The sequence below is a fragment of the Corythoichthys intestinalis genome, chromosome 13 (genome assembly GCF_030265065.1).
Source record: "Corythoichthys intestinalis isolate RoL2023-P3 chromosome 13, ASM3026506v1, whole genome shotgun sequence".
Lineage (NCBI taxonomy): Eukaryota > Metazoa > Chordata > Actinopteri > Syngnathiformes > Syngnathidae > Corythoichthys > Corythoichthys intestinalis.
This window is the reverse complement of record NC_080407.1, coordinates 13,256,837-13,282,638: the sequence shown is the minus strand read 5'-3', so window position 1 is coordinate 13,282,638 and position 25,802 is coordinate 13,256,837. Positions and strand designations below refer to the sequence as shown.

The window sequence follows — 25,802 nt, the reverse complement described above, 5'->3', positions numbered from 1 at the left end:
TTCACATCAGAAACTTGCTTTTCTGTTTATTAGTTGTTTTTAGAATATCTCTAGAATGATTTCCTGACCAATGAATCGATAATCATTGTATCGCCATATCGTCAGATCGTTATCGTAGGTTTTGTACTGCAAACCGTATCGTATCGTGAGGTACCAAGAGGTTTCCACTCCTAATCTCAAGGCTACAAGTCCATCTTCAAAGACCTGAATGTTCCTGTTTCTGCCGTGCGCAGTGTCATCAATAAGTGTAAAGCCCATGGCACTGTGGCTAACCTGTGGACGGAAAAGAAAAATCGACGAGATATTTCAACGAAAGATTGTGCGGATGGTGGAGGATAAAGAACCTCGACTAACATCCAAACAAGTTTAAACTATCCTGCAGTCCGAGGGTACAACAGTGTCAACCCGTACTGTTCGTCGGTGTCTGAATGAAAAGGGACTCTATGGTAAGATACCCAGAAAGACCGCACTTGTGACCCAAAGACGTAAAGAAGCCAGGTTGGAGTTTGGCAAAACTCACCTGAGAAAGCCAAAAACGTTTTAGAAGAATGTTCTTTGGTTCTCTGGAAAAAAACGAGGCCTTCAAAGAAAAGAACACGTTCCCCACAGTTAAACATGGCGAAGGTTCCCTGATGTTTTGGGGTTGCTTTTGAAGGGAATAGTTACCTTTCCCGCACACACCATATAACTGTTTGCATTAGTTTAACACAATCATTACTTTAAAGCATTTAACCATAGTTTGAGGGACGTCACTCCGTGCCATTTGACACAGTAAAGTGGATCACCTTATCAGCCCTCACCTGATGAGGTAAGCAAAGGACGTCAAACATTTCTTCGGTGGGGTCAGAACACTCACGCCCTACCGAGACAACAAATTGATAGCGCGGTGCCACAAAAGATGCCGCACGAACTTGACCGCCCAAACTTGCCACATGAGGATCATCCCACGACAACACCCAGGGACGCCTTCCGCCCAGCCCACTCCACAGCAGCTTTCTCTCACTCACTCTTTCAAACACTCTAAGTGGGTCTGGCGTGCCACGAAAGATGCTCTCGCCCCAGGACCTGTCTTACGCGCGCCGATTGTCGGATTCCACGCCTGCCTCTTTCCGAGTCCTCTCTTCTCCTCCAAGCCTAACGTTACCCACCTTCTGCCTTGGCGCTAGCTTCATCTACTATATTGTGTTCAACAATAAAATAACATTCATCACAACCGGCTGACTGCTTTGGGATCTCCCCCCCCCCCCCCCCCCGTAACAAATTACAATCATTTTCCGGGAGAAATTGAGCATTATCTGACAGAATTGCAGGCCAGCAGTGTATATTAAGAACATTCTATGTGTGCAAAGAAGCAAGTAAAGGCAAAGGCGAGCGGCCTCAGTATTAAAACCCTATAATAATAATGGTAAATCGATTTTTTTTCTGCCAACAAAGTTCAACCCACATATGAGGTTTCCTTTCTGAATATGTTAAACCATAATAGCGAGGTTGGGAAAAGTCAGATATTGATCACCGTGCAAGGAGTAGAGCAATAGGACTCTAAGGGATTGATGACTGACAGGTAAGCCAAATAGTATCAACATTATGGCAACCGTGCAATGGATTATACATTTAGACTTGAATGATTAAAACAAAGAATTTGCAACAATCCTTTTTGTAATTGAATTATTGGAGCAAATGCGTTGGCCAGAAAGTGGGTATTTTCAACATGAGAACGCAAACCTTTGGTGCTGTTAGTGTTTGTGTGTAGGGAAAAAGGTCTGTGTTATGTCTGATACATTACTACATCTCCCACCAGAGCTTTTTCCATTTGCACCTCCTCTCCCACCTTGCTTTGTACAACACAACTTGACATTGAACGCCACTCCGGCCGCCCCCAGGTTTTGCCACCCCTCGAGGGATTGCTGGGGGTTTTATACATAAACAACACACTACTATTTTAAACATTTTTCTCCCATCAGAGGTCTGGGAGTGGGTAAATCTGCTTGTAATTAGATTGCTTGCGCTACCATTTTTGAATATCAAAAGGGGAAACGTTGGGCAACAAGGACTTTCAACTTCCTCCTCACCCCATGTTACAAGAAATTTCCGGGTTCGCGGTGAGTCAGTAACAGGCACACTTTTGCAAAATAGACAATGTTTATTTATGACAATTGCAGAATTAATGATGTTTATTGATTACAATCCCACATAAAAGCTAACACAGATCCACAGAAATTCCTATTCATCTGACGTTATGTGTAGTACAATCTCCTAACGAATCCACGTATCGGGACGATCACCGCATCCGCGCAAACACGACGCAATTCCATTCCACGGAGTTACGACCGTCCCGTCGATAGACTCCTCAGAGTCCGCCGTAGGATTCACGTACGAAATCGCTCGGTCGTGTTCCCCTGCTGGCTCTGACTGAGGCTCTGGCTCTCCGCCCATTGTCAACGGTAAGAGCTTTTTCATTGCAAGGGAATACTTTGTGTGCTTCCACGGTAGCGCGGGGATTTAGAAGTGACAATCTGGATCTAGCGTTATTGTTATCACGTTATGCTTGATGTGATGTCTGTCTTGCTTGCTTTTATGTGGGATTGTAATCAATAAACATTGTCTATTTTGCAAAAGTGTGCCTGTTACTGACTCACTGCCAACCCGGAAATTTCTTGTAACACCCCGTGGCGTCAAAATGATAACAACAACGGTACTTATTTTCCACCATGATTTCCAAATAAATTCTTTAAAAATCAAACAATGTGATTTTCAGTTTTTTTTTCCACATTCTGTCTCTCATGGTTGAGGTTTACCCATGTTGACAATTACAGGGCTCGCTAATATTTTCAAATGAGAGAACTTGCACAATTAGTGGTTGACTAAATACTTATTTGCCCCATTGTACATTCAGAGTGGGAGATGTGCACTTCTCGGAGACGGGAGGTCACAAGCATGTGTTTTTATTTGCATGCATATGCCAGGCGCTGTTGTGTTTATGGCACGGCAGTGTTATGATATCATCACTTCAAACGTGCCCCGGGGCAAGACAATATTACACGCAACACAACGATCGGCCGCGACATGAAGCGAAACAGCCTTTTTAAAATATACTACTGACCGACGGGCTATCCTGTGCCATCAAAACAGACAACATATCTACAGCCGGAAATTGTAACTTTCATCATTTATTCATCGGGAGTATGATTGAAAGCGGTGGGGTGTGAAGTAAACACCCGCACTGTGACATCCAGTCTCACACACAATGCTCCGAATATGGCTACATATGGAGGTGTAATAAAGACTTGTGGGTTAATTGAAGCGTATGAGGCGTGGCGGAGTGTGCAAGAGGCAATTATGTCTTCCCGTGCATGCGTTTGTATGCGTTGCATTGATATATGGCCGGCGCTCAACAGATAAATTACACTTATAACACGTTTATTTCAAAGTAATAGTAATATGAAAACAAACACGACTCCTCTGCCGGTTCCCCTTTACTGCACAGTCACACGGGCTGATTAAAAGCTCAACATGTCGTCTCCCCCGGGGACTTTCTTTCCTTGAGTGAGAAAGCGAAGCCAATAATTGCTCCTGATGAGACATTTGGGGAGGCTGACCACGCACGAGCCAATCAGGAACTGTCTTTTGTGTTTGGCAAAATTACACTCAACCTTCAACAAGTGGGCTTAGGTGTATTTTTACTGGGGCTGTCAAATTTATCGCGTTAACGTCATTCATTTTTTAAATTAAATAAAATTAAAATCAAATTAAATTTTTAACGCATTTAACGCATGCGCGGAACGACCCACTCATGCATTGCCGCAAACAGACTACAATGGCGCAGTTTTATGTATATTGAGAGCTAAGAGAAAGAGACAAACGAGTGGAGTGGATACAGGCATTCATTGGGGCCGCGCTATTCATTGGCATACAGTAGGGCAAATAAGTATTTAGTCAACCACCAATTGTGCAAGTTCTCCTACTTGAAAAGATTAGAGAGGCCTGTAATGGTCAACATGGGTAAACCTCAACCATGAGTGACAGAATGTGGGAAAAGAAAAACAGAAAATCAAATTATTTGATTTCTAAAGAATTTATTTCCAAATTAGAGTGGAAAATAAGAATTTGGTCACCTACAAACAAGCAAGATTTCTGGCTATCAAAGAGGTCTGACTTCTTCTAACGAGGTCTAACGAGGCTCCACTCGTTACCTGTATTAATGGCACCTGTTTTAACTCATTATCGGTATAAAAGACACCTGTACACAACCTCAGTCAGTCACACTCCAAACTCCAATATGGCCAAGACCAAAGAGCTGTCGAAGGACACCAGAGACAAAATTGTAGACCTGTACCAGGCTGGGAAGACTGAATCTGCAATAGGTAAAATGCTCGGTCTAAAGAAATCAACTGTGGGAGCAATTATTAGAAAATGGAAGACATACAAGACCACTGATAATCTCCCTCGATCTGGGGCTCCATGCAAGATCTCACCCCGTGGCGTCAAAATGATAACAAGAAGGGTGAGCAAAAATCCCAGAACCACACGGGGGGACCTAGTGAATGACCTACAGATAGCTGGGACCAGAGTAACAAAGGCTACTATCAGTAACACAATGTGCCGCCAGGGACTCCAATCCTGCACTGCCAGACGTGTCCCCCTGCTGAAACCAGTACACGTCCAGGCCCGTCTGCGGTTCGCTAGAGAGAACTTGGATGATCCAGAAGAGGACTGAGAGAATGTGAAACCAAAATAGAACTCTTTGGTAGAAACACAGGTTTTCGACTTTGGAGGAGAAAGAATACTGAATTGCATCCGTAGAACACCATACCCACTGTGAAGCATGGGGGTGGAAACATCATGCTTTGGGGCTGTTTTTCTGCAAAGGGACCAGGACAACTGATTTGTGTAAAGGAATGAATGAATGGGGCCATGTATCGAGAGATTTTGAGTGAAAATCTCATTCCATCAACAAGGGCATTGAAGATGAGACGTGACTGGGTCTTTCAGCATGACAATGATCCCAAACACACAGCCAGGGCAACAAAGGAGTGGCTTCGTAAGAAGCATTTCAAGGTCCAGGAGTGGCCTAGCCAGTCTCCAGATCTCATCCCCATAAAAAATCTGTGGAGGGAGCTGCAAGTCCGTGTTGCCCAACTACAGCCCCAAAACATCACTGCTCTAGAGGAGATCTGCATGGAGGAATGGGCCAAAATACCAGCAACAGTGTGTGAAAAGCTTGTGAAGAGTTACAGAAAACGTTTGGCCTCCGTTATTGCCAACAAAGGGTACATAACAAAGTATTGAGATGAACTTTTGGTATTGACCAAATACTAATTTTCCACCATGATTTGCAAATAAATTCTTTAAAAATCAAACATTGTGATTTTCTGTTTTTTTTCATATTCTGTCTCTCATAGTTGAGGTTTACCCATGTTGACAATGACAGGCCTCTCTCATATTTTCAAGTGGGAGAACTTGCACAATTAGTGGTTGACAAAATACTTATTTGCCCCACTGTGCGCTTTGGCATCTCTTCCACAACAATTATAACTATTGTGGCGAGCGACGTGGGGAAGAATGACAGGAGATAATATTTTTCTTAACACCCTGTATTGAACACAACGCAGAGAAATGTACCATGGTTGCCCAACTTCCCATCATGCATTTGGGCGGAACAGTATCATTTACTGAAAGCACAACAAAAATAATATTCCTATCGCTCAAAAAAAAAAAACAATGTTCACAAAAAGAAATGCGCTCAATGCAAACAGAACTGGCATTCCCAATCAAAATAGTTATGCAATATACACATAAAACTTACTCAGACTTTGGTCAAACTCTATTCAAACATTTCGTTTAGCTCAACTAATACACTAGATGGCAATATTCAGTCACAATATACAAACTATCAGAGGTCTCGTACATTGTGAAGTCAACATTCAAATGAAGGTAAGGTACAATGAACCCGGAAACTACGGCGTCAGTCGAGGGGCAAAACGCACAAAACTTGGCTAGCTCTTTAATTAATTTAAAACTCGCCCTTGAAACTTTTTTTGTGTATTTCAATCACTACCTTCCACATATGTGGTGACATAAAAAATACCATTGTTTATTATCAAGTAACGCTACTTGAGTCAAATGTTTAGCTACTCTACTCCAGGGGTGAAAGTGGGCGGGAACGGTCAGGAACGCAGTTCCGGTATAAGATTCTGGGCCGGAACGCAGTTCCGGTATAAGATTCAGGGCCGGAACGCTGTTCTGGTATACGTTGCTTTGATTCCGAAAATATACTGTATATCGGAGTCAGAGTCTGACGATGACGAGTCACGTCAATGTGCGAATGGAAGCAAAACGCCTGGGCTCATTTATCTGTTTAATTGGCTTACATACTGACATGTGATCACCAAAGATAGTTAGCTCTGATTGGCTCAAAAGTGCATGTTTTCTGAAACACCTAAAAAAAAAAAAAAAAAGGGGCAATGCAACAGAAAATGGATCAAATCTTCAAGAGCAAGCAAAGAGTTGAGGTGGCTTATTTATCATATTTAGTTTTATTTTCTCCAATGGGGAGGTTCAGAACATCTTAGCTGTCAATGTGCACTTTGGACTTACAAGTGTTCATTTATGTTAGGCTACTCATTCATTTCCTTATGATTTAATGTGTTTTCGCGATCTTTACAATATATTCCATTTCACTCTGCATAATGTCATTTGTGCTTATTTTTCTGAATGTATGTTACTTATATCTTTTTTTTTTTTTAAAACACAACAAAAAATGTTTACATTATCTTCAATTTTAATATACATCGTGTGTTCTTAAGTAGTTAAAATTGAGATTTGACATTTAGTATGTGAGGAAATGAGGGAAAATAAAAACTAAGAGATGGAGGTTGGGGTTATAGCTGTTTTTGTTAACTTTTTTTTTTGCAAATCATTGCAAAAATACAATTTTGAATGAAAATCAGTTTTTGTATGTGTTATAGAAATAACTGACCAAAACAGTTTTCTTTGCATTTCAGTAGTTTTGAACCCCACCCCAAAAATAAATAAATAAATAACATTTCTGGTTCCGTGGCAACCTTCCCGCCAGGGAGTTCCGGCAAGAAATTCTAACCACTTTCTACTCACTGCTCAACTCACTTCTGAATATCGGCAGTCATTCACTTCCAGCTCCACCCAGATTATTACTATTATCGCCGTCCACGGTAGCCAATGAGTTAATACAGCAAGTGACTTGAACTTGAATTCCCAAACTTGCAACCACAGATTTTCCCGCAATCAACGCTCCACTTCCAAATGTTCGTAAGCTGACTTTATAAGACTGTTGACTTAAAATAGGCATCGAGATACACTTGACTAAGCTCGAAGCGGCAAGTAAATCCCACCGCCGCGAGAACTCATCAACTCCATCTCTCATTTCGGGCGCCTTTTCCTCCCAATTTCATTTGATGCGTGATGAAGTCTTCAATGCATGTTTTTTTTCGCCCCCTAATTTCTCCCCCTCAGAAATCTCTTAATGGCTTATTCACCATACCCTGATGAAAACAATGACTTTTAACCTTCCCTCCTCAGTTCTTCCTCCCTCTCCTTCCACGGCAGTGGACTTATTTCACTTTCTAAATGATTTCTTACAGCTTCAATCCCGTTGCGGCCATTCTAAAGGCTGGGGGCCCGGGCTCTTTGCGGACTGCGCGGCGCATTGTGACAGGTGAAATGAAAGCCCAGAGAAATCTCATCTTCTTATGAACGCTTCGAGGCATTCAGCCACTCAAAAAAAAAAAAAGACAAATCCCGCCTGTTCTTTTCTGAGGTGCAGACAGATGGAAGATGAAAAAAGTGAGCTGTTATTTCAAGCATATTTGGGCTTTTCCCCTTTATCCACAGTTGATCAGTGCTGCTGTAGAAGGAAGCATTCACTGAGGAGAATAGCCACTGGATTAATGACTTTTACTGAGTACCGCAACATCTTCTTGGTATTGTACTCTGAATAAATGCATCTTTGTGACTAAGATGCTTAATAGTGAAGGATTTGAAAATCTTATTTTTGCTTGTCAACATGGATTTTCATAACCATTTTTTATAAGCACTTTTGCATTATTTATGTGTATTATGTTTTCATCACCGTGGATAAATCTGATTATGTTCCAAGGGTATTTCCATTGAAGGCAGGAAAGAACACACGATAAATGCACAAAAATTTCCCTAAATCCTTTTGTTTATGTTGGCCACATTTTTTTTCTATACCAAAGCAGGAAAAAAAGATATAAATTAGAATCTGACTGAATTAGAATCTAATTTAATCTGACTTTACTGTATTAACTACCAGATTGGCCCGAATATAAGCACTGAAATAAGACTGAAAAAGTGGAGGTCGTCTTATATTCGCGGTCTAGATATTATACCCATTCACGACGCTAGATGGCGCCAAATATCATTGAAGCGATGTCAGCTACTCTCCAGTTTAACCAGTTTGCATTATTTTATTGCAATGTTTTTCCTGATTTATATTTGTTTCAAGACTACAGTTACAGCTAGACTTCACTTTGCTGGTTAATGCAGTTAATGCAATTTTGTTGTTTTATCACAATAGATTGGTTTACTCACTAGGGCTGTCAAACGATTAAAATTTTTTAATTGAGTTAATTACAGCTTAAAAATTAATTAATCACAATTAATCACAATTCAAACCATCTGTAAAATATGCCATATTTTTCTGTAAATTATTGTCGGAATGGAAAGACACAAGACGGATATATACATTCAACATACAGTACATAAGTACAGTATTTGTTTATTATAACAATAAATCAACAAGATGGCATTAACATTATTAACATTTTCTTAAAGCGACCCATGGATAGAAAGACTTGTAGTTCTTAAAAGATAAATGTTAGTACAAGTTATAGAAATTTTTTTATATTAAAACCCCTCTTAATGGTATCGTTTTATTAAAATTTGTAAAAATTTTCAATCAAAAAATAAACTAGTAGCTCACAATTATTGCTGTCAATAATTACACCATGCTCACTCATTGCGCTTAAACCCATAAAATCATTTGGATCCAAGCGCCAGCAGAGGGCGCAAAACACCAAAAAACAAGTAACAAGCGGACATTACACTGCTGTCATTTTAATCTGTTTGAGCGGGGCATGTGCGTTAATTGCATCAAATATTTTAACGTGATTAATTTAAAAAATTAATTAACGCCCGTTAACGCAATAATTTTGACAGCCCAATTATTTACATTTCAAAAACAAGAAGCCATTCATTTACAAATGTGATTGCACTTAAGTTTACATATTTAAATTTTCAGATATTAAGTTTTGAATGAGGCAAAATAACATGCTTTTTCTCTCAAATATATTGCTATAATCATTTGATTCAGATGTACTGTAATTATTTCCTGTATAAAAATTAATTTGGTGTTCAAAAAGTCTTTTTTTAAACTTGAGTCTTGAAAAAGAGGGGGTTGTCTTATAATCAGGGCCGTCTTATATTCGGGCCAATACGGTAATTCACTGCTATTGAATTGGATAGACATCAAATCTACTTCAACTGTGATCATGCTTCACTGTGGCTGCCGACCCTCCCAGGCAAAATAGATTGGTCGCTATCGCCATCAATGGTATCCAATACAAGTAATACAGGTAGCCCCCGGGTTACGAACTACCCGATTTACTAATTTCAACTTTACGACGCCGGAGTCTGTTTTTTAATTATTATTATTATTATTTTTTTTTATAAGTTGCGTAACCTCTCAGCATGGATGGTAAGTAGTGATGCAATGACTAATCAATTAACTCGAGTAATTTGTTTAGAAAAAGGATTCAAATTGAATTTCGCCGCTTCGAGTATTCCTTTAATTAAAGTTTTGTTGTCATGGTTTGTTTTGAAAGTGTTTGAATTTAGTTTTATTGGTATGAGTGGATATACTGCCCTTTAGTTGCAACAGTGAATATAACTCATTTCACATGGCTGAATCCAACTGCTCCCTGTTAAGACCAACAGAAGTTTTTGTTTGAGCTAATGTTTTTTTTAATGCATTCATAATTTAGTTTATGAGTATATTTAGTGTTTTTTATGTGGGAATAAGTGTTAGAACCATTTGTTAAAAGCATTGTTAAAAAAAAAAAAGTTAGCATTTTATAGCATTGAAGCTAGCAGACTTTTGATATGTAAGTTAGCCAATTGTTCTTCTGTTGTACTTAGATCTTCATTTATTATGATTAATTTTTAAACGATTTGAGGCCAAATTCAGCTACCATATTCGGACTATAAGTCGCGTTTCTTTTTTTAATATTTTGGCTGGGGGTGCGACTTATACTCAGAAGTGATTTATGTGTGAAATTATTAACACATTATGATATCATTTCACATGTTTTTTTGGTTTTTTGGAGTGACACTGATTTTTGGTAAACTTGTTTGCATGTTCTTTATGCTATAGTTATCTGAATAACTCTTAATAGCTATGGCCACGTTCGCGTTCTGCCTTTGGCATTGTGTGTTCAATTGTATTATTGACTTTTTTTATATTGTAATGCATGCTTTTAGTTTGTGACGCTTTCACGCCCACGTGGGGGCGCACTCGCACTTGTTTACGTGAAGAAGAGCGCTCACACGCCAGAAGAAGACGGACAGCTACGTAGCTGTGAGTGAGTGGGTGAGTTAGCGAGAGAGAAACACGGCTGCGAACCTACGTTCATTGTTTATGCTTTTAAAATATCTCTACAGAGGCAACGCCTGTGTGTATCATCTTTTCGGTTGTTGTTGTGTGTTTTCCACCCGCGATCGGACACTTAGAGCCAGTTGTGTGGTTGTTTGAACGATGTGCTAATGCTAGTGAACGCATGCTAACCGTTTATGTCATTGCTGTAAGAGCACCTAATTATTATTTATTTACGGTGATGCGAACCTGTTTGGTATCGAGGATCAAATTGGTTCAGCAAATTTTACGGACGTCCAGCATCGTCATTTGGGAGTTCACTGTATAGCCAGGACAGAGCCGTAACGTCCTGGTGAGGACAGTATATTCGCATTTCGTTGTTCATGCACTGTACACTGTACATTTATTCAGCATGTTGTTCTCTTTTGTATTTTTATATTGAATTGCCTTTCAAGATCACATATCTGTTCTATGTGTTGAATTGTATCAAGTAAATTTCCCCCAATAATGCGACTTATACTCCGTTGCGACTTATGTTTTTTTTTCTCTTCGTTGGGCATTTTATGGCAGGTGCAACTTATACTCAGGTGCGACTTGTAGTCCGAAAAATACAGTATTTTTAAATTTTTTATGTTCTTTATCTATTTACTTGATTATTTGACCTAACTAGAACATCAATTAATCGGCTACTAAAATAAACGATAGCTGCAGCCCTAATGGTAAGTACAGTATATTATTTTTCATTTAATTGTGTTATTTATTAAATCTAAATGTTTGATCTCTGATTGTTATGCATATATGGCATTTCATTATACTATATGTGCTTCCCGCTTTCCTTTTGTTGCACTCTGACTTGTTTGACGTCATGCCAGCGTTACTTTCTGTTAGTTTCGAGCATCGCTTCCACGTTGGGAAGCGGGAGTGAACGCCAGTGAACATTTCAACAAAGCAGAGAAACGGTAAACGGCGCAGGCTCGGCGATGCCCCCCGTTAGCTCGCTACTAGCCCACTAGCATATTGAGTTTCGGGCTAATATTTACTAATTGCGTGTTCATAATTTGATGGTGACAAATTAATTAATTTCAGTTGTTAGAAGAACTATGGTGTGGTCAATGTTACCAGCAGGAAGTGATATCTATCGGTCTAATTTTCAAATTTATTTTATTAATATGACTTTTAGTACTGTAATTTTCACACTATAAGGCACACCTGCCTAAAAGCTGCCACCCACCAAATTTGGCATTAAAACGGCATTTGTTCATAGATAAACCGCACTGGACTATAAACTGTAGCTGTCCTCACTGTATTATGGGATATTTACACCAAAAGATATTAACTGGTAACACTTTATTTGACAGCGGCATCATACGATTGTCATAAAACCAAATGAACCACCATGAAGCGTTGAACCAATTGGCTGCAAAGCTTCATTGCTTCAAGAAGCTTTATCTGCCCATCACTGCTCCCTTGGGGAGACATTCAACCTCTGCTGCCACCTGCTGTCAACAATGTTACTGTCCAACATGCCTCCTAGCATGCATTTCAGCGCTACAGATGTAAATAACAATCAAAATTCATCTTCTGTGCTAATTATGTCTTCAGTTACTGTTCTAGTTGTTTCATGAATTGCTAGTTATGGTATTTGGTGACACTTTATTTGACAATGGTGTCCAAAAACTGTCTTTCGACAATCATAATTATGACATGTCACTGTCAAGAGCATTAAAGAATGCTTATAACAGATGTCATTTAGTGTTATCTGGCAAATTATCTCACATTTGAATGGATGTAAAAGATCCAAGATGGACATAAATTGAGTTAGTGGCATAATTTGCTGGATGATACTTAATGAAATCTGTCATAACCATTCAATAATACCCATGATAGTGTCATGTCATAATTATGACAGTCTTATGGCGCCACTGTCAAATGTGTTACCAAAATACCATAAATAGCAATTAATGAAACAACTGGAACAGTCACTGAGTAAATAATTGGAACAGAACATTTACATCTGGAGTGCTCCAATGCATGCTAGGAGACATGTTGGACCACAACAGCGCTGACGCCACTGTCAAATAAAGTGGGACCTATTAACCCAAATATATCAACACATAAACCGGACTGGACGAAAGGCCACAGGATTCAAAATGAAGGGAAAAAAAGTAGTGGCTTACAGTCCGAAAATTAGAGTACATGTTTTTGAATAGTTATTTTGAGATTTAGGGGTACTTAAAGGGTTAATTCCGATTAATGCAGAAATTCGGTTTACGTCGCCAGTGTTGGAACGGAACTCGTATGTAAACCGGGAAACTACCTGTATTGTGAATGTGCCATGCATGTTTTATTTCATCCAGTTGGGGTCACCATTCTCACATTCTACTGTTGTTTCTGCAACTTTGAATGTGCTTGATTTGAAACAGAATTTTAACGGAAACCAGCAAAATTATGATGAAACTTCACAACTGATTCGGTATTATTTACCAAGCATCCAAATTTGGTGTACGGATCAAAAGCATTTTCCTGCCTGTCTCTTTCTCTTTCTTCTGTGCTTTACTGTCCTCAGGGGGGTTCGGTGTGAAGGTAGGAGTGCTTGAAGGCAAACAGCGGCGCAGAGCGAAACCTCAAGGTCACGGGCAAAGAGACGGCGAGTCCAGGCGAGAAGATGTAGGAGACATAGAGCAGCTTTGATTCTCCGGGGTCTGACTGTGCAGCTCGCTCACTCGCTGCTGAGTGTGTGTAACATGTGTGAAAGGTTTTGAAGGTCTGTCCCGATGGGCGTATTCTGCAAAGTCACCCTGCTATCCCTTTCTTTTCCATAGCGTTACATCTCGACCCGCTTTGTCCCGGTGCTATGTGCACTCCGTTCAACGTGGTTCATTCCGAAATTTTTATCACTTTATTGAGAGGTAGATTTTTACTGATGAATAAACGACCGTAATTTTCGGACTATAAACCACTTTTTTAAATCAATTTGGGTTAATAGGTAACTAGACGTGCTGATTACCGGTTTCAAGTTATACCGTGATATGAATAAGTCAAAACCGCATAAATTTTCCGTCATACCGTCACGAAGGTATTAGCTATTTTTTATATCCCAAAAATGCATGGAGAAATCCCTCGCTCAAACCTCCCCCACTGTTTGTTGCTCAGTGTCACTGAGTCAGCTGTGCTACATAATGGCAGGAGGAGGTGAAACTTCTAACAATGTCATGAACGTTTCCCACCAGCTACAAGAGATAACTCCAGCGTGTGTTTAGCGGTGGTAAAACATGTGTTTTGAAGTGTGTGTATAATGTAAACATGATGTAAACAAATAATGTTGAGCTTTGGGTTTAGGCTCTAGGCTCACCTAAAGGACTGCATTAATTTAATTTTATTTAGAATATATACAGTGGGGAGAACAAGTATTTGGTATCAAATACTTGTTCTCCCCACTGTATATATATATTTTTTATTTTAACTTAAGATTTAACTTATGTTCAAATTTCTCAATATGTTTTGAATCCTGTTCAATGGAAAGAAGAATAATTTGTTTTTAAACACAGATATTTCAAAGTAACACATTTTAGAGCTGTAAATGTTATACCGTGATACCGTGAAACTGTGATATTTTGGCTAAAGGTTATCATAAAAGATGTCCCATCACGTCATTTTCAAAGTATCGGAATCGGCAAAAAAATATCGGACATGCCTTTTTTTAATATATTTATATTTTTTAATTAAATCGTTTTCTAATTGTATTTAACGTTACAGACAAAATGTCTTACACTCATCCAGAGTAGTTTTGGCTTAAAGTAGGGCCATCAAATTTATTGCGTTAACGGCGGTAATAAATTTTTAAAAATTAATCACGTTAAGTAAATAACGCATGCGCTGCACGACCCACTCACGCATTGTCACTTTCAATCTATAAAGACGCCGTTTTACCTAAAATTATTTACCTAAAAGGCAGCGTATAATGAGTAGAGAGAATTTTAACAGCCTTTGGAGCCATTTATATGTGGCTAAAGCCTTACAATACCTCTCTTAGCAATTAAAAATAACGCTGGAGGCAATGTGGGGAAGAGAGGTAGAAGTTGATTATTTTCTTGACACCCTATGTTCTTTCCCAACGCAGAGAAGATATATCAATTGGTGCCCCTACGCACAGTCATGGTTGCACTTCCCATCATGCATTTGGGCCGAAGTTAAATGGCTGCAGTATCATTTACTCAAAGCTCACCAAATACACTAGATGGCAATATTTAGTCACAATATACAAAGTCACATTTATCCTTTAAGAATTACAAGTTTTTCTATCCGTGGATCCCTCTCACAGAAAGAATGTTAATAATGTAAATGCCATCTTGAGGCTCTATTGTCATAATAAACAAATACAGTACTTATGTACTGTATGTTGAATGTATATATTCGTTTATTCATTTTTTTCTTAATGCATTGCCAAAATGTATATGATCGGGAAAAAATATCGGGAATGATTGGAATTGAATCGGGAGCAAAAAAAAAAGCAATCGGATCGGGAAATATCGGGATCGGCAGATACTCAAACTAAAACGATTGGGATCGGTTAAGGAGCAAAAAAACATGATCGGAACTAACCTAGTTACCATACTATCAGAATATCATACTGGCACATGCCTATAGCTAACACTTTATTTGACAGCGGCGTCTAAGACTGCCATAAGACCGTCATAATCATGACATGACACTGTCATGGGCATTTATAAATGCTTAGGACAGATGTCATTAAGTGTCATCTCGCAAATTATGTCACTAACTCCATATATGCCCAGTTCCGATCTTTTACATTCATTCAAAAGTGAGATACAGTGGTATGAAAAAGTATCTGAACCTTTTGAAATTCCTCACATTTCTGCCTAAAATCACCATCAAATGTGAGCTGATCTTTGTCAAAATAACACAGATGTAAAAACAGTGCCTCACGGTCAAAAGAGCTGTAAGAAGACCTGCGATCAAGGATTGTTGATTTGTATAAAGCTGGGAAAGTACCATCTCTAAAAGTGTGGATGTTGATCAATCGACAGGCAGGGAAGTTGTCTACAAATGGAGAGAGTTTGGCGCTGTTGCTTCTCTCCCAAGGAGTGGCTGTCCACAGAAAATTACGCCAAAAGTTCAGCACAGAATACTCAGAAAGGTAAAAAAGAACCCTAGAGTGTCAGTTAACGACTTACAGAAATCACTGGCACAGTCCAATATCCCTGTGCACACATCAACTATATGTAAAACCATGGCCAAGAATGGTGTTCATGAGAGGACTTCTCGGACGAAGCCACTGCTGTCTAAAAAAAACATGGTTGATCGTTTAATGTTCGTAAAAAGGCACTTGGACACTCCACAGACGTTTTGGCAATATTTTGTGGACTGATGAAACTAAAGTTGAATTGTTTGGGAGTAACACATAATGTTATGTGTGGAGGAAAAATGGAACAGTTCACCAACATCAAGACCATGAAGCATGATGGAGGGAGCATCATGATTTGGGGCTGTTTTGCTACCTCAGGGCCTGGACAACTTGCAATGGAAGATTATGACATGACACTGTCATGGGCATTAATGAATACTTATGACAGATGTCATTAAGTGTCATCTGGCAAATTATGTCACTAACTCCAATTATGTCCAACTTGGTTCTTTTGCATCAAATCAGAATGAGATAATTTGACGGATCACACAAAATGACATCTGTCATAAGCATTCATTAATGCTCATGGCAGTGTTATTTTATAATTATGATGGTCTTAAGGCAGCCCTATGGCGCTACTGTCATATAAAGTGTTCCCAAATAATCATAAATACCAATTAATAAAACAACTGGAATAGTAAATGAAGAAATAATTAGCACAGAACATGAATTTTGATTGTTATTTACATCTGTAGAGCTGCAATGCATGCTAGGAGGCATGTTGGATGACAACAATGTTGACAGCAAGAGGCAGCAGAGGTTGACTATCTCCCCCAAAGGAGCAGTTATGGCCAATTGAACCTTCTTGAAGCAATGAAGCTTTGCAGTTAATTGGTTTAAAGCTTCATGGTGGTTCATTTGCTGTAATTACAGTATGATGATGCGGCTGTCAAATAACGTGTTACCGGGTAATATCTTTTGGTGTAAACATCCCATAATACAGTGAGGACAGCTATGGCTTATAGTCCAGTGTGCCTTAGAGTCCGAAAATTACAATGAAGTCCTATTTTTTTGTTTGTTTTTTGCATTAAAAAGTCAAAACTTTTCACACATTGCTCCAGATGGTCATCAACACTCGCAATCAGCCTCCTCACCTTGCAACTCTCCGCTCTTGCTGTAGAGTTCTCGTCTCTGCTCTCTTAAGTAGGCACTCATGCTGATGGCGTGGGACGATGATTCAAACCTAAAAAAGCATGAAAATAATATAAAGAAAGCGACAAAAAATTGACATGGCTTTGAACGGCGGTGGGTGCACTCGCACACTCTTACTTGAAAAGCGACTGTTTGGCACGCTGAGGTTTCTTCTTGGCAAAGAAGGCGGCAAATTCGCTGCCCGTGCTGGCGTAGGCAAGCTGGGCCGAAGGCTCAGTTGTGCTGCGGCTGTTTTTCACATCCAGATACTCCATTAGCAACACCTGCACGACACATACGATGATTTTTCAACAGAAGCCGGGCTTCTCACGTCGAATCAAGTTCATCCCGAAGTTGCGTCCAAGCGTCCCAGCTTTTGGAATTTCTCACATTTCTGCATAAAATAACCGTCAAATGTGATCTGATCTTTGTCAAAATCACACAGATGAAAAACAGTGTCTGCTTTAACTAAAACCACCCAAACATTAATAGATTTTCATATTTTAATGAGGATAGTATGCAAAAAAATGAAAGAAGGGGGAAAAAATAGTAAGTGAACCCTCTACCTAAGGAGACTTAAAGAGCAATCGAAACTAATTTTTTCCAAATACCGTAATTTCTGGACTATAAGGCGCACCTGACTATAAGCCGCCACCTACCAAATTTCACATGAAAACAGCATTTGTTCATAGATAAGACGCACTGGGCTATAAGCCGCAGTTGTCCTCATTGTATTATGGAATATTTACACCAAAAGATATTAACTGGTAACACTTCATTTGACAAAGGTATCATAAGACTGTCATGAGACCAAATGAACCACCATTAAGCTTTGAACCAATTGGCTGCAAAGCCTTATTGTTTCTAAAAGCTTCATTTGGCCATCACTGCTCCCTTGGGGGAGACAGTCAACCTCTGCTGCCACCTGCTGTCAACACTGTTGACATCCAACATTCCTCCTAGCATGCATTGCGGTGCTACAGATGTAAATAACAATCATGTTCTGTGCTAATTATTTCTTCAGTTACTGTTCCAGTTGTTTCATTACTTGCTAGTTATGGTATTTGGTAACATTTTCTTGGATAGTGGTGCCATAATAATGTCATAAGACAGTCATAATTATTATTACATGACACTGTCATAAGCATTAATTAATGCTTATAATAGATGTCAGTTAGTGTCATCCAGCAAATTATCTCACTTTTGAATGGACGTAAAAGATCTTAGCTGGACATAAATGGAGTTAGTGACATAATATGCCACATGACACATATTGACATCCGTCATAAGCATTCATTACTGCCCATGATAGTGTCATGTCATAATTATGATGTCATTATGACAGTCTTATGATGCCGCTGTCAAATAAAGTGTTACCTATTAACCCAAATAAATCAACAAATAGGCCAAAATGGACTAAAAGCCATAGGATTTAAAATGAGGGAAAAAAGTAGCGGCTTATAGTCCGAAAATTAGGGTATTTTAAGTCAAGTTTGTGCCCAATCACTGATGAGTGGTTTAAAGCGGCCCTGCCCTCTATAAAACACACACCTGGTAATAATTGTCTTGATGATAAAAAAACTGTCTGAAGACCAGTGATCAAGGGTTGTTGATTTGTATAAAGCTGGGAAAGGATACAAAACCATCTCTAGAAGTCTGGATGTTCATCAATCGACAGTCAGAGAAGTTGTCTACAAATGGAGAGAGTTTGGCACTGTTGCTTCTCGCCCAAGGAGTGGCCGTCCACCAAAGATGACGCCAATAGTTCAGCGCAGAATACTCAGAGAAGTAAAAAAGAACTCTAGAGTGTCTGCTAAGGACTTACAGAAATCGGCGGCACAGTCCAATATCTGTGCACACATCAACTATATGTAAAACCATGGCGAAGAATGGTGTTCATGGGAGGACTCCACGGAGGAAGCCACTGCTGTCTAAAAAAATACATTGTTGCTCAATTAATGTTCGCAAAAAGGCATTTGGACACTCCACATAAGTTTTGGCAAAATATTTTGTGGACTGATGAAACCAAAGTTGAATTAATTGGGAGTAACACACAACGCCGTATGTGGAGGAAAAATGGAACAGCTCACCAACAACAACACCTCATCCCCACCGTGAAGCATGGTGGAGGGAGCATCATGATTTGGGGCTGTTTTGCTACGTCAGGGCCTGGACAACTTGCAATCATTAAAGAACGAATGAAAGTTCACCAGGATGAAAAACTTGGTCTTCTGTCAGACAGTTGAAGCTAAAAAGAGGATGGATGCTGCAACAAGACAATGATCCAAAACACAGAAGTAAATCAACTTCAGAATGGTTTCAGAAGAATAAAATAGACGTGCTGGAGTGGCCAAGTCAAAGTCCAGCGTTGAACCCCATTGAGATGTTGTGGCATGACCTAAAGACAGCGATTCATGCCAGACATCCCTGGATTCTGACTGAACTACAGCAGTTTTGTAGAGAAAATTAGTGCCAGACTGATCTACAGCTACAGGAAGCATCTGGTTGAAGTTATTGCTGTCAAAGTGGGGGCCACAAATATCATATGTGATGGTTCACTTACTTATTTTCCCCCCTTCTGTCACTGTTTGCATACTATCCTCGTTAAAATATGAAAACCTATAAATGTTTGGGTGGTTTTAGTTAAAGCAGACACTCTTGTTTCATCTGTGTGATTTTGACAAAGATCAGATCACATTTGATAGTGATTTTATGCAGAAATGTGAGAAATTCCAAAAGATTCAGACACTTTTTCGTACCACTGTAATTGATTCGTTGATTTCATACAACGTCTGTTTCAATATCATTGCAATCCATCACAATCAGAGGGAGTCTAACCAACTTTTCGACCAAAAAAAGACCACTGACTGAAGCTGTGTGATGACCATTGCGGAAAGCCGTGTCCTCCATTTAGCCAATGATCCATGACCAAATCCGTCAATGTCTTATCATGCTTCATAAAAATCTTATCAACTTCTAACAATAGGACGAGGCCACTGCAAATCTGGCCCGACAGAGAAAAGTTAACTTCCCCCACTCCATCATTCTATCGTCGCTTTTCATTTTTCAGAATTATTCCTTCCTCACTCCCTCGTCTTCAACACGGTGTGCCATACATATGCTCGGAAATAGCGCCACCACCATATCAAATGCCTCTATAATTTAGCGGGGACCATTTAGTCCTGGCGTGTGTCTAATTTGGCGGCGCGGTGCGGGTCGGTTCAGGAATGGCGCAGGACTAATGGTCGGGCAGATGGAGATCCATTCCGCCTGTAATGATGTAATTAACGCCGCACGAGAGCAACCCTGTTGCCATGCATGGGAAAGCCGTGACATGATTGTTTGCGGACTGAATGGAAAATGGTGATTTTGTTTGAAAGTAACCTCTACAGTCCCTGACAAAAGTCTTGTCGTTTATCCATTTTGTAGAAACAATTGCTAATCACCTGACTTTTAATTATTCAATTGGTTTCAGAAATGTCTCATCTGAAAGCTAAGACCCTCACAAATGATGTTGAATGTACAAAAATATATTTGTTTCACTGAAAAAAGATTTATCATTTAATGAAAACATCAAGGTCAAATTTTGGCTAGACAAAAGTTTTGTCGCCTACAGAAAGTAGTGTGAAAACTGAACAAAAAATGTATTTCAAATACAAAAACATGTTACATAACATAAGCGACTTAAGTAGTGGTGCTGTGAGATCCAAATTTAATATTTTGTAGGACTTCCATGGGCTTGAAGGACTGCATCCTTGTGGTTCGGCAAAGATTCATACAATTTATTGATGAAGTCATCAGGAACATCAAAGAAAGCAGTCTTGCATGCCTCCCAGAGTTCCTCAACATTCTTGGGTTTCTGTCAGGGACGCGGGCAGGCAGGCAGGTTGTGTGGACCCAATTGCAGGGAAACAAAAGCGGCAAGGCAGGTGAACTCAAAAAACGTTTAATGATATCTAACAAAAACACAAAGTACAACTGAAAGCACTGAGGATCAAAAGGGCAAGATTCAAACAAAACTTACTTAAATCGGAGGGATTGGTACACGAGGGCTTGGACCGGACTTGAAATTGACGTAGACATAGACATAGACAATGACGCAACAAGGAGTGAACAGAAAATGGGAGCTTATATACACACAAGCAGACAAGGGGTAACGAGACAACAAGGAACAGGTGAGCACAGGAGGATAGACTAGGAGAAGGCACATCAGGTGAAATCAATGGGCAATCACAGGGACAAGTCACACTAGGAGAAAACAAACACAAAACCTAACAGTTTCGTCTTCCATGCTTCCTCTTTCATCATGTTCATGTCTGGTGACTGGGCTGGCCAGTCCTGGAGGATCTTGATCTTCTTTGCCTTGAGGAGCTTTGAGGTAGAGATTGAAGCATGCGATGGAGTGCCATCCTGCTGCAGAATTTGTCCCTTTTTATGGTTAGGAATGTAAGAGGCAGCTAAGATTTGTTGATATTTCACCCTGCAGATCTCTCAGGGTGCACACAATTAAAAAAATGTGTGGGATTTGCCAAGGCCCACAGCCTGTCAAAAGGATGGACGCTGGAAAAGTGGCAAAAGGTGGATTTTTCAGATCAATCTTCCATGAATTACACCACAGTTGTCAAAAAACATGGCAGGAGACCTATACTGGAGCCCGCATGGATCCGAGATTCACTCAGAAAACAGTGAAATTTGGTGGTGGCAAAACCATGGTCTAGGTTTACATCCAGTATGGGGGTGTGCGAGAGTTTAGCAGTGTGGAAGGCAACATAAATAGTCTAAAATATCAGCAAATCTTAGCTGCCTCTTACATTCCTAACCATAAAAAGGGACAAATTCTGCAGCAGGATGGTGCTCCATCGCATACTTCAATCTCTACCCCAAAGTTCCTAAAGGCAAAGAAGATCAAGATCCTCCAGTACTGGCCATCCCAGTCACCAGACATGAACATGATGAAAGAGGAAGCATGGAAGACGAAACCCAAGAATGTTGAGGAACTCTGGGAGGCATGCAAGACTGCTTTCTTTGATGTTCCTGATAATTCCTTAATAAATTGTATGAATCCTTGCCAAATCGCATGGATGCAGTCCATCAAGCCCATTGAAGTCATACAAGATATTAAATTTGGATCTCACAGCACCACTACTTAATACGCTGATGTTATGTAACATATATTTGTATTTGAAGCAGTGCTGCAACGATTAATCGATTAACTTGAGTATTCCATGAGAAAAAAATATTCGAATGAAATTGTATTGCTTCAAGTATTCGTTTCAAGTGGCGTTGTAATGGTTTGTTTTGTTTGAGCTAATGTTATTTTTTTTAATGCATTTGTAATTTAGTTTATATGTATATTTCACCTATATTTGTGGGAATATGTTTCTGAACCATTTGTTAAGATCATTGTAAAAAAAGAAAAAAAATTAGCATTTCATAGCATTTAAGCTAGCTGACTTTTGCTATATAAGTTAGCAAATTGTTCTTTTGTTGTCAATAGAACTTTTTTTTTTTTTTTTTTTTTTTTAAAAAAAACCATTTGAGGCTCAGCTCAGGTATTTTAAATTTTCATGTTCCTTATCCGATTACTCGATTTTTCGAACTAACTAGTTCATCGATTAATTGACGACTAAAATAATCGATAGCTGCAGCCCTAATTTGAAGTACATTTTTTGTTCAATCTTCACACTACTTTCTGTAGGCGACAAACCTTTTGTCTTGCCAAAATTTGACCTTTATGTCTTCATTAAATGATAAATCTTTTTTCAGTGAAACAAATATATTTTTGTACATTCAACATCATTTGGGGGGGTCTTAGCTTTCATATAAGCCATTTCTGAAACCAGTTGAATAATTAAAAGTCAGGTTATTAGCAATTGTTTCTAAATAATGGATACGCGACAAGACTTTTGTCAGGGACTGTATACACGTCGTGTGTAAGGCACTGTTTGCTACGAGTGTCACACTGTGGCTAATCCTCATCACTGTATTAATTACTAATGATGAACTGATAAGGCACCCCACTTGCCTGCAAGCCCCCAACAGAAATGCCAACGCTCACGTTGAAGAAGCAAGTGCTCTGACTATACTTAAATTGCATTAGCCTGCTGACAGACAATTAACTGGGCAGCAACAAGAAAGACAACGGCCTGAGATAAAGCTGCGTGAAAGTGAATAAACGGGAGATTATAGGCTTAAAATGAGATGCTGCCACTGACGTCCAATTCATTTAAACAAGGAAGAATGGCTGTGAATGCAAATTTTCAGAGCCATTGAGTTAATACTAAAACTTTTGTTGTTGATTGTTTCTTACGAGTGTTGTTTTCGTCAACTATGACGATAACGAACATATTTTGCAGACGATGACGGCTAAAAACATAACTAGAGGAATGCCAGTTTTCGTCTGACGAGACGAAAATGCGACATCGTTTATGTCGTATGTCCGCAATTCGTGTCATTATCATGATGTAAAGTAGAGCAAATAAGTATTTAGTCAACCACCAATTGTGCAAGTTCTCCTACTTGAAAAGATGAAAGAAGCCTGTAATTGTCAATATGGGTAAACCTCAACCATGAAAGACAGAATGTGGAAAAAAAAAACCTGAAAATCACATTGTTTGATTTTTAAAGAATTTATTTCCAAATTACAGTCGAAGATAATTATTTAGTCACCTAAAAACAGGCAAGATTTCTGGCAGTCAAAGAGGTCTAACTTCTTCTAACAAGGTCTAACCAGGCTCCACTTGTTACCTGTATTAATGGCACCTGTTTGAACTCATTATCGGTATAAAAGACACCTGTACACAACCTCAGTCAGTCACACTCCAAACTCCACTATGGCCAAGACCAAACAGCTGTCGAAGGACACCAGAGACAAAATTGTAGACCTGCACAAGGCTGGGAAGACTGAATCAGCAATAGGTAAAACGCTTGGGGTAAAGGAATCAACTGTGGGAGCAATTATTAGAAAATGGAAGACATACAAGACCACTTATAATCTCCCTCGATCTGGGGCTCCATGCAAGATCTCACCCAGTGACGTCAAAATGATAAGAACGGTGAGCAAAAAATCCCAGAACCACACAGGGGGACCTAGTGAATGACCTACAGAGAGCTGGGACCACAGTAACAAAGAATACTATCAGTAACACAATGCGCCGCCAGGGACTCAAATCCTGCACTGCCAGACGTGTCCCCCTGCTGAAGCCAGTACACGTCCAGGCCCGTCTACGGTTCGCTAGAGAGCATTTCGATGATCCAGAAGAGGACTGGAAGAATTTGTTATGGTTAGATGAAACCAAAATAGAAGTTTTTGGTAGAAACACAGGTTCTCGTGTTGGGAGGAGAAAGAACACCAAACCCACTGTGAAGCATGGAGGTGGAAACATCATGCTTTGGGCTGTTTTTCTGCAAACGGACAAGGACGACTGATCTTTGTAAAAGAAAGAAAGAATGGGGCCATGTATTGAGAGATTTTGAGTGAAAATCTCCTTCCATCAGCAAGGGCATTGAAGATGAGATGCGGCTGGGTCTTTTAGCTTGACAATGATCCCAAACACACAGCCAGGGCAACAAAGGAGAGGCTTCGTAAGAAGCATTTCAAGGTCCTGGAGTGGCCTAGCCAGTCTCCAGATCTCAACCCCATAGAAAATCTGTGGAGGGAGTTGAAAGTCCGTGTTGCCCAACGACAGCCCCAAAACATCACTGCTCTAGAGGAGATCTGCATGGAGGAATGGGCCAAAATACCAGCAACAGTGTGTAAAAACCTTGTGAAGAGTTACAGAAAACGTTTGGCCTCCGTTATTGCCAACAAAGGGTACATAACAAAGTATTGGGATGAACTTTTGGTATTAACCAAATAGTTATTTTCCACCATGATTTGCAAAAAAAATTCCTTAAAAATCAAACAATGTGATTTTCAGTTTTTTTTTTTCCACATTCTGTCTCTCATGGTTGCGGTTTACCCATGTTGACAATTACAGGCCTCTCTAATATTTTCAAGTAGGAGAACTTGCACAACTAGTGGTTGACTAAATACTTATTTGCCCCACTTTATTTGGATCCAAAACACTAAGATTAAAACAAAAGTTTAAAGGATTGCCAAAACCAACACTGTTTTCTTACAGGCTACAACATGTTCAATCCCTTTGTAGCACACGGCGACAAGAGATTTTATCCGCAAAACTGCAAAAACAGATTGTTTTTTGATGAAGTCTCTGGTGGGTTTGTTGGAGCAGATGTAGGCGGGGATGGATGTGATGGAGAATAAACGCCAGTTGTCAGCGTGCTGGGGTAAAATGTAAATATGAGGGGAACAAATGTGACACATTGATTAAAATGTTGGACGAGAGCTAGGTAGCGATGTGGCTCTTCATATCTAATTATAATAGATCATTGTCTTCCGCACGCACACCCCGGCAGTTCAATTTGCCCCGTTTTTACACAGCTGCAAAGGCGCAGCATATTTGGTCACAAGACTTGCAATAATTTCCCCCCACATATGAATATAAAATACCAACTGTTACTTTAATTCACAGCAATTAAATAATCATTTTACGGGGAGAGCTCGGAACAGAAACGAAAATCAAACGTGACCAAGGAACGAGATGAGGGAGGACAGCAGCGCGTTCTGAAGGGAATTCATGTATCAAGCGATATCACGGAAGAAAAGGAAAATCACAGCTATGGATGAGGAGAGGACTTATCAAAGCCAAGTCCACGTCTAAGAAGCTGGCCCTTGATCTCCAGAAGCGCAACTTTGAAGAACACCAAAACAGTAGAAAAGTCCTAAATGTAAATTGAATTAAAACTGCAAGCAGAGAT

At 39.6% G+C, this 25,802-nt stretch overlaps 1 protein-coding gene across 2 annotated transcripts in view; it reads right to left on the bottom strand.

The window, feature by feature from the left end:
• Positions 1–25,802, bottom strand: part of exoc4 (exocyst complex component 4) — a 164,295-nt gene that overhangs the window by 107,770 nt on the left and 30,723 nt on the right. For both annotated transcript variants that reach the window (XM_057854368.1, XM_057854369.1), the window contains exons 9-10: positions 17,121–17,266; positions 16,946–17,034 (exon numbers count right to left, since the gene is read on the bottom strand). In XM_057854368.1, the coding sequence (XP_057710351.1) occupies positions 16,946–17,034; positions 17,121–17,266 (235 nt within the window). The remainder of the gene's footprint in view (positions 1–16,945; positions 17,035–17,120; positions 17,267–25,802) is intronic.